The 10,626-nt window shown below is 38.6% G+C and overlaps 1 protein-coding gene across 3 annotated transcripts in view; it reads left to right on the plus strand.

Annotated features, from left to right (window-relative positions):
- Window positions 1-7,841, plus strand: part of LOC136863185 (uncharacterized) — a 185,985-nt gene extending 178,144 nt beyond the window's left edge. For 2 of the 3 annotated variants that reach the window (XM_067139541.2, XM_067139543.2), the window contains one exon: window positions 7,149-7,841. In XM_067139541.2, the coding sequence (XP_066995642.2) occupies window positions 7,149-7,536 (388 nt within the window). In that variant the 3' untranslated portion in view covers window positions 7,537-7,841. The remainder of the gene's footprint in view (window positions 1-7,148) is intronic. The other variant, XM_067139542.2, reaches the window with a different exon arrangement.
- Window positions 7,842-10,626: the final 2,785 nt, after the last annotated feature.

Genomic DNA, 10,626 nt, shown 5'->3' on the forward strand with positions numbered 1-10,626 from the left:
TTTTAATTGTATAATCACTCCGTAGGTCTATTTAATTGTAATACATGTGTAATATTGTTCCTCTCGTGAAAGTTTTATTGTATAGTATTGAATCAAAATCTCAAATAAATATTATCTACACAGGTAAGTTGGTAGGCTGAGAATCTTTACCTCTCTGTCGAAATTCCATTTAGTAGTTTTTTTTTTTCAGTTTTAATATATAACGTATATACCCCCCGCTATATCCCACAAACTGGGGTACTTTGTTGTCTTTACATTTTTTGCCCCCCTACTTCTAATTCCCAATCGCCGCAACTGCCGGTACACCTGACCACCTTCAGGTACCGCCGAGCAAAGTCTGAATTGAAACCGCAGGCTTGAGCTCAGAAGGCCAGCGCTCTACCGTCTGAACTACTCAGCCCGGTACAGCATATAACTAGTTCCAATCAGTTCGTACTCTTCAGTAAATACTGAAATGGCGTATGACTTTTAGTGCCGAGAGTGTCTGAGGACAAGTTCGGCTCACCAGATGCAGGTCCTTTGATTTGACGTCTTTAGGTGACCTGCGCGTTGTGATGTGGATGAAATGATGATGAAGACGACACATACACCCAGTTCCAGCGCCAGCGAAATTAACCAATTAAGGTCAAAATTCCCGAACCTGCCGGGAATCGAACCTGTGACCAAAGGCCAGCACGCTAACCATTTAGCCATGGAGCCGGATGTACTGTTCCGTAATAAATGAGCTACGAGTATAATTAATGTAAGAACATCGTATATAATACATGTTTACATGCAATGGAATATAATTACCACTTAAACTATTTTACTACAAGTATTAATAATATTGTTAACGCATTTGCAATGGTATAATATATGCCAATATTCAATCTACAGTATTCTATCCACCTGCACCTATTGCAAACTGAACGTCAGCAGATCAAAATCTGTTATTCATAACGTAACAAATAATGCGGCGATCTTGAAACGACTACATCTTTTGAATGACAAACGTAGGGAACACATGCATCTGTGGAATTTGTACTGAAATCTAAATTGTAATTCCTCTTAAGATCACCGTTGCAACATTGCCCACATCAAAGCATTTTAATTTTCCGCCAGTGAATTCAATCGGAGGACTACCAGAGGTCTCCGGAGGAGCGCTGTAATCGTATTATCCGATTCAATCAACAGGAGGTCCGCCTCCTCTTCACAGCGCTAGTTAGGAGCCTTCCTTCGGAAGTCGCAGGCATAGAGTTGTCCTTCTTCAAAGAGAAAGATTTTCCTTTCCATGAACCAACACAGCCACCCTCTGCTTACTTTAAAATCAGGAATTTTCAAGTGTTTTGTTACTTCTACAACCCTTAACTGGAACATCTCCTGGGAAACTGAAAAGCCATTATTTCTCAATTGATTTACGTAAGAAATAAATTCCTTTCCAATTTCTCGATGCTTCTCAGTTTTTGGTCTTCGAAATGATCAAGTAATTTTCTTTGTACACCGTAATTCTTCTTTCTGCTTCCGCCAGTAATGCAGGTATGATAGTGGTACGGAAAATTCACGAGATGCAGCGCAATTGTCGTTATTTTTGGCAAATTCTATTACAGACAATTTAAATTGTGCATCGTAACTACTGTTTTTCTTTCCCATCACGTCACTAACAAACACTTCGCACAACGATTCACGCGTAAGAACACTGTTGAAAGTGATTACTATACACGTGCGAGTCGCAGGACGAGTTATGGCTAGCAGTCACAGGTGTGTTCTGGCCCCGGGGGCTGGAATGTTTAGTAATCAGTCACTTCCTCCCCTCCTAGCATGGGAAACATGAACTGGAATTTCCAAACTTGTTCCCAATTCCGTACATCGGCATGAATCACGAAGACGTGGTTCGCAACTAGTGGAAACCATAGGTAAAGGGGGGTGATTGTATTTCTTTTTCCAAATTTTCGTTCTAAAAATCAAGGAGGGAAAATTAGGCGAGTAAATACGGTACATTTGAAACTTTTACACAGCCTTCTGAGGTGAGATTCTATAGGCAAGGGCAGCAGTTCGTGCCTCAGACCTTGTCGTAACCCCTAAGTGATTTGATTCTTAAAAGTAAATTGTCCAATATAAATTAGTTTATTGAGCAAGTGGCTGCATGGTTTGGATTCATGAGATAGTGGGTTCGAACCCCACTGTCAAGAGCCTTGAAGATGTTTTTGTGTGGTTTCCCATTTTCACACCAGACACCTTAATTAAGGCCATGGTCACTTCCTCTCCACTCCGAGGCCTGTCCTGTCGCATTCTCTCCACAAAACCTATCTGTGTCAGACCATAGTAAAGCAAATTATAAAACTTTTAAAATTTGAATAACACGTACAGTACCTTTTTTTTTTTTTTTTGCTAAGGCAATTCAGCAGATCATCAGCTTTACTCTATCTGTTTTGTGATGGTGGATTTATTTTTTTTCTTTTCCCTCTCTCTAGTTTCATGAACAGCTAATTTATTTTAGGTTCTTCTGAGATTCCTGTTTAAGATTTGAATGCTATTCTTCAAATTTAGAATAACACAGAGAACCTCAACGTTAGGATTGACACAAGTGTAATAGACTAGCATAACTTGGAACAATATTCTCTAAGCCACGGGTAAATAATGGAAATATCGAGCGTGATTTATTATTATTATGACTTGTGAGGTGTGGCTATGAAGTTGCTTACATCTATTAGTATTAGTGTTATTTACGTAGTTGTGTACGAACTTTATTTGGTATAAATCACGGTCGTATTATTTGTGAGATTATGTCATGAAACATCTGCTGTATGTATATTAATATGAGTTTATTTAATGTAAGAACACTTAAATAATAGTACGTAGTTTATTATTACTTGCATATATGATGTATATATCCACTGCAGTGTTGTGCAACAGATGGTAATAGTCCAGAACAACTTATCTTTGGAACTAGAGAGTTACAGAAAGATCCATTCATTGTAAAAAGGCTATTGGAGACTCTTGAAATTACGAGAAAACATGTTGTGTCATATTCTTCTAGAAGCCTGGCCAGGCAACGTATCTAAAGAGGCAGTTTTGGGAGATGAGAAGAGTTGTTTTAACGAGATGCTAGAGAAAGTCGTGAACTTGTTTTGTAATTCTTTTGACACGCTACTGGAGCAGTCAAATGTTTGTCAAGATGTCGGTTCATTAATGTGCGTGTATAATGCCGTGTATATAATTTGTAAATAAAATAGTGTACACAATTGACAGCATTTCGTGTGTGCGTCTTTGTGGTAACGTCAGGATTTGCTATTTTAGATGTAAAGGGTGATTATGAATAGGCTTGTTTGTTTTGCAGCCAGAGATTTTCTCATTGTCAAAGAGTTCTCCGATTTCCATTTAACAGGGAACCTCTGAACCTTTAAATATTTACCTAGGTACGAGGGTAAGTTTGGAAAATTATGTGGAACAGCTCGTGGCTTCAGTCTCAATGTAACTAGGAATTTCAACATTTTTCCCATGCAAAATGAATGTGTCTCCTTTAATTAAATGATCCTCGGTGATTTCAAATAGCAGATTTATGCATAAGAGGAGTGTCTTTTCTTGGAATAGCCCTTCCTCATATGGAAAATCTTCTCATCTTTAGGCGGTGTAAAGTCTGCAAGATGTATGAGACAGGAGAAGTCCCATCCGATTTTCAGCAGAATGTTGTTATACCTATTCCCAAGAAAGCCGGTGCTGACAGGTGTGAAAACTACCGCACCATTAGTTTAGTATCTCATGCCTGCAAAATTTTAACACGTATTATTTACAGAAGAATGGAAAAACAAGTTGAAGCTGAGTTGGGAGAAGATCAATTTGGCTTCAGAAGAAATGTAGGAACACGTGAAGCTATCCTGACTTTACGTCTGATCTTAGAGGATCGAATCAAGAAGGACAAGCCAACGTACATGGCATTTGTAGATCTAGAAAAGGCATTCGATAATGTTGATTGGACCAAGCTATTTATGATTCTGAAGATGATAGGGATCAGATACCGAGAACGAAGAATTATCTACAATCTGTATAAAAATCAGTCTGCAGTGATAAGAATTGAGGGCTTTGAAAAAGAAGCAGCAATCCAGAAAGGAGTGAGGCAAGGCTGCAGTTTGTCCCCTCTCCTTTTCAATGTTTACATAGAACAGGCAGTAAAGGAAATAAAAGAGAAATTTGGAAAGGGAATCACAGTCCAAGGAGAGGAAATCAAAACCTTGAGATTTGCCGATGATATTGTTATTTTATCTGAGACTGCAGAAGATCTCGAGAAGTTGCTGAATGGTATGGATGAAGTCTTGGGTAAGGAGTACAAGATGAAAATAAATAAGTCCAAAACAAAAGTAATGGAGTGCAGTCGAACGAAGGCAGGTGATGCAGGAAATATTAGATTAGGAAATGAAGTCTTAAAGGAAGTAGATGAATATTGTTACTTGGGTAGTAAAATAACTAACGATGGCAGAAGTAAGGAGGACATAAAATGCAGACTAGCACAAGCAAGGAAGAACTTTCTTAAGAAAAGAAATTTGCTCACTTCAAAGATTGATATCGGAATTAGAAAGATGTTTTTGAAGACTTTTGTGTGGAGCGTGGCATTGTATGGAAGTGAAACATGGACGATAACTGGCTCAGAAAGAAAGAGAATAGAAGCTTTTGAAATGTGGTGTTACAGAAAAATGCTGAAGGTGAGATGGATAGATCGAATCACGAATGAAGAGATACTGAATCGAATTGGTGAGAGGAGATCGATTTGGCTAAATTTGACGAGAAGAAGAGATAAAATGATAGGACACATCTTAAGACACCCAGGACTTGCTCAGTTGGTTTTTGAAGGAAGTGTAGGGGGTAAGAACGGTAGGGGTAGACCAAGATATGAATATGACAAGCAGATTAGAGCAGATGTAGGATGCAATAGTTACGTAGAAATGAAAAGGTTAGCACAGGATAGGGTGGCATGGAGAGCTGCATCAAACCAGTCTGTGGACTGATGACTCAAACACACAAAGAAGTGTTGACCCCTATTTGATTTACATCCAAATTGTTAGCGGTACAAAAAACATGGGCAATTTTCTCGGAAACTGAATTTATGGGTATTCACTACACTCCCTATAACTGAATTTTACACTTTTTTTTTCCCCCTGCTGTAACATCAGTAGGAATGCATGCACACCATACAAACAACTAAACTTTTGCTAGTGGCTTTACGTCGCACCGACACAGATATGTCTTATGGCAACAATGGGAAAAGAAAGGCCTAGGTGTTCGAAGGAAGCGGCCGTGGCCCTAATTGAGGTACAGCCCCATCATTTGCCTGGTGTGGAATTAGGGAAACCATGGAAAACCATCTTGAGGGCTGCCAACAGTGGGGTTCGAATCCATTATCTCCCGGATGCAAGCTCACAGCCGCGCGCCCCTAACCACAGGGCCAACTTGCCCGGTTCACAGCGCCAGTCTCCGTTGTGGAGCCTCCCACCATCCAGTTGCTATGGTGGTAAGCATAGGGAAGTGCACGCACTTAATCCTCTTGCTTGCTATACCTGCAGAAAGGGAAAACGCATAAAGTGTTAATTATTGGATTAACTGAAGTTAAACAGCAACAAACCAAGTGCAATATGAATTAAAATGAATGTTCTTTAATAGAACCTATACGGTAATGAAAATTGTACTTGCAAGGGAGAGCACATGCCACACAAATGCAGAAACAGTAGTGACTGTTGTAAAATGAACATTCCAACTCGGCTAATGATGGGTAGGAAAATATGAACTGATCATGACATTTGCACGGCAATGGTATGAACTAACCATACGAAGACTTGCAGGAAATGCCGTCTGTTGGTTTGTTGGTATTTTTCTTTGAAAACCGAAGAATGCCACTTTAAGCGCGGAAGCGAGCTCACTGCTGGGTTAAAGGGACCTTTGTGATACCAAGTGCTTCAGCTGTATAAGAGGAAGTATTTTTATCCGGGCAATGCCTAGCATTATCCTACTTTTTTTGTTATGAATGCTTTCTTAAGTAAACGGAGAGAGTTCCATGCTGTTAAGGTCGTATAACTGTGAGCTTGCATTCGGGACATGGTGGGTTCAAATCTCACCATCGGCAACTCTGAAGATTGTTTTCCGTGGTTTTCCATTTTCACACTGGGCAATTGCTGGGGCTGTACCTTAATTAAGGCCACGGCCGTAACCTTCCCAATCTTAGCCGGTTCCAAACTTTGCATTACCAAAAACCTTCAGTGTGTTAGTGTGATGTTAAATCGCTAGAAAAAATATGTATATTAAGTAATGGAAGTACAACTAAAGCTGAAGAGACATGATCTTTACTTTATACGTAGAGGCACTTTTGTTCTGTCGGCAACATGAAAAGAGAAATTTGGGAAACTGGGAGTATAGTGATCATCCCCACAGACATAGAATTCACCAGCTGCTATTGGCAAGATTTGAAGAGGTTACTTTGGGAAGGGGGGTTTTATGTACTGTGAGTTTTCAAGTTTGGATGTAATTCATTGTGAAGCTTATGGAATAAATTCTGAATAAAGTTCAGTAATGCAGTATACAGGGTGGACGGAAACAACGTGAACTGGGTAAATGAACATTAGAGGGTGGATCATACTGATAAATAAGTTGAAATAATTCATTCAATATCTCGCACCGTTATAATTTTGTCAGCTGCTGAAGTTAGTCGATCGGATTGCTTCGCGGGCAAATTAAACTGGGTTTTGCGAGCCAGTGTTGCAAAATCTGCACTTGGCTTAAGACCGGCTTGAGAGCATCATTGGAAGAAAAATTTTACTGGGGGAGGAATTTGAACACGGATCTCCGAGCTGAAAGTATGGTACAGTGACACCGGCTGAAACCCATGGTGTGTTTGTGTTTTATGCAGATTTTCCAGCATGGTTCTCAAGCTGGTATTAGGCGACGTGCAGATTTGGCAACTTCGCCCTTGAAGCAATCTGATTGGCTAACTTCAGCAGCTGATAAAATTACAGCGCAAGATGCCGAATTATTCTTTCAAAGTATTTGTCAGTATGACCAACCTTCTAACACTCATATGCCCCAGTTCACATTGGTTACAACCACCCTGTACGTACTTGAACGTATTTCATTTTATAAGTATTATTTGAGTTTTCACTTGAGTAACTATCTTTCTGTGGTTCCAGCAGCAGCACTTCAAGTGGCAAGCAGTACTCTAAGACTACAGAGAGTAATATCTATGAGCATGTGGAGATGAATTCCATGCCGCAAAGCAGTCTGACCAAATTGACAGGGCCTAAGCTGAATAACGACATTGCTAACCTACAGTTGGGAAGAAAGCAGTATTTCAGTTCTCATGTGGATCAACTGGAGGACTCCAACAAAACCTACAACCGTACTTCAATGTTCAGATCACCTATATTGCATTCCCCAGTATATGGAGCTACGGAATCCATACCACGACCGCGAATGTCATCATTTGTCAGAGGCTATCAGCAAGTACACGACAGGTTTCGTGTTTTTTCATTACAAAATGACATTTTTCCTCAGGAATCTAATCGAAGACCTCATTAAATTTTGATTGCTTAGTTGTGAATGAGTAGTATGATTGATGAGAGAGTACAAAGTCTATAAAAGTCCTCATGATTTACAAGGTTTACAGTTCACATAAACAGAACTCAAGAGGACGAACTTGAATGGAACTTATTTCTTTATTTCTACAATTTCCAGTAAAGTATTTTTTATGTGTGTGTGTGTGTATTTTAGCAGTTTTTAGTTTGTTTTTCTTTCTTTTAGGTTTTTAATTTATTTTAATCCTGTATACCTTACATTTATAGATTTTTCATAATAAACTACTATGCCTTTCAGCATTCTGAGTATAGGCATCTCTCAATAAACTTGATACCTGCATAGTGCCCAGTTTTCAACTGTTCTTACCAGGGGCATAATGAATGTGCATGCAAATATAAAAAATTGGGCCGCTTCAAATTAAATGAAAAACCTGTGAATGACCAATATAAATTTAATTACAGCTGGTAGAATAATGTAATATATTGTCACGTTACATAAACGAAAGTATTATTATTCTAAGATTATTATAAAGAAATGTGTAATCGGTTTTATTTGGTTGCTTCCATGCTGTAACGGCTACACTGCTTAACTGTCAAGCCTGAGGTGTTGTGTTCTGTTCCCGGCACAGCCGTGAACTTAGGACTGGCCAGAGTGTTGGGAATGGTTCGTATTTGCCTCGTGTTGATAAGCTGTGAATATAAGGAGCAGAGAAAAGGAACTGGCGGCCTATCGCAAGGAAGCTCCTGTCTTAAGGGAACCTGGGACACATTTTCTTATTTTCCACAATTTTTGAGCAATCACAATGAAATTTTTGTGGAATATGTAGGACTATTATGGAAATAATATATCTTTATTTCAGCTTAATATCCTTATTAGTTTATGAGATATGGTGTACTTTGTGTTTATGACACTCGCAAAACAGGCAACTTTCAAAAAGTTCCCTGCGGGATGGATTTTTACCTGAGAGTTTGAAAACTTGTGAAATGATTCTTCCTTATAACATTAAAAAACTCTAGGATGGAATTTTTGATTCACCATATATTGCTCAATTAACTCCTGTTTCAAATTTTTAATTTTATTTCATGTAATTTTCCACTAATTTTCTGTACATTTTGCCTCATAAAATGTGTATATTGGAGAAGAATGCAAAATCCATCCTACAATTTCTTTGTTAGGTCACATAGAAGCTACACACCAACTTTGGTAAATAAAGGTTTAGATTTGACCCCCATGGAACACTGCAGGTTACAAAAAATTGTGTTTTGAGTTAAATGTATTTTAGTTCTAAAACCATTAAAAATTTTCATAATGGCTTTTCCAAATCTCTTAAAATTCACCAGTACTATACCTCCTACCCTCTTGCTTCTTCTTGGCTTCCTCCCTGTGCACCTTGAGGATTTTCAGATTTTTTCCTGGCTGTTTTCTTTTGTTGTGTGACTGAACGCTGACTGTCAAATTTTCTTCTTTCATCTCTTTGTGTGGCAAGTTTGGTGGATACTGGTGAAAGTTTATAATTCCTTACAGCCATTTTCATTTCTTGTGTTGCACTGTATCACATGTATTCTGAAACTGCATTAGAAACAGCTATTCCAAGTCTTTTTGAGGACACAAAGTTCTCTTTTGGGCTTTTTTTCCATATACATGCATGAAGACTTTCATTGGAATTTTGAGTAGCCCCTCTACAACATCTAGACAGAAGTTCTGTTGATGCCAGCCTTTGGTATACAGGCGCAATTTTCAGCAGCATTGCAGTTGTGAATTAAACTGACATTTTTTGTGGGTTTTGAGGGGTTTGTCCTGTTGCGATACTCTTGTTGTAGAAGCACCATGATTCGGGTCCTAAGAGGCATTTCTTATGCTTAGGATCTTCATCTGTGGAGGAGTAATGTTATAGTGAGGCATATATTGCAGATTTCATATTATCTACTGAGGGAATATTTGGACATATTGCCTGCCTATAATAATTTTTAGCTTCACAATAGTTGCTTGTTTCAAACTTCCAGGCCCCCTTCCACCAAGTGCAGTTCCTTTTACTTTCCACTATTTCACCAAATTCCTGAAACCAGTCCCCATCCTTTTGGCAACATGGTTAATCCACTCTTCTTTCTTCAATTGTACATCTGGTCAATATACTGCTTCATTTGAAAGGTGGAGAAATGTTTTGGCGTCCCTATCAGAAAGCACAGGTGTAGCGCATGCCACATTCTTCCACTGATCTTTTCCATAAAATATCAGCTGCAAATACTTCTATTGCTACAGATGATCCCTCATAATTCCTGGAGCATTCCCCACATGCTTTATGGCCTTCCAGCCATATATTATATTCTGGAGTATCATCACCCAGTTCATGAGCAGCTACAACACACATGTGACAATATTTTGATAACCCATGATAATCTATAACTAATCCACTCAGAATGTCAATCACTATGCCAATGCCATAGAGGGATGTATAGCCACGCTTGTGCCATGTTCTATCAAATGATACAGCAATGTCAAGCACTTGTTTACCAACATTGGATGGATCTACTTCCTCATGATTTGATATAATATTCACTAACAATTACCCACAACCCTTGCTTGCAATTCACGAAACTGACCAAAACAAACCCAATAGTAAACAAGGAATTGTATAGGCTGATGTCAGGCTGTCCACTAACTTATTAAATATATGCATTTGGTTACAACTCTCAAACATATTACAATACTACTTATATAAACACATATAATTTTTTCAAGTCAAACATGTCAGTAGAATGGATATAATTTTAAACATGTTCTAAAATATAAAGTTTTATGTTGACTAAATTCTAGGTTGAAGTAGTTCATAACATAGCCAACAGATGGCAGTATATATTCCAATATTCAAGAATTGTGTCATCTCAATGCTACTGTAAAGAGGGAATTAATGCTAACAGAAGGGACACGGATAGCCAAGCATACAGAGAAAAGGGGGCGTGGTGGAGAATCAAATGACCGTGCAGAGCCACTTTGAAACGGCTGTAACTACGTCAAAAATAGTCACAGCGGCACAAAACCACTTTTGTTATGTAGAGCAAGGTTAATATAATTTATTTATGCCAGAATTCAAAT

This window comes from Anabrus simplex, chromosome 2, assembly GCF_040414725.1.
Source record: "Anabrus simplex isolate iqAnaSimp1 chromosome 2, ASM4041472v1, whole genome shotgun sequence".
NCBI lineage: Eukaryota > Metazoa > Arthropoda > Insecta > Orthoptera > Tettigoniidae > Anabrus > Anabrus simplex.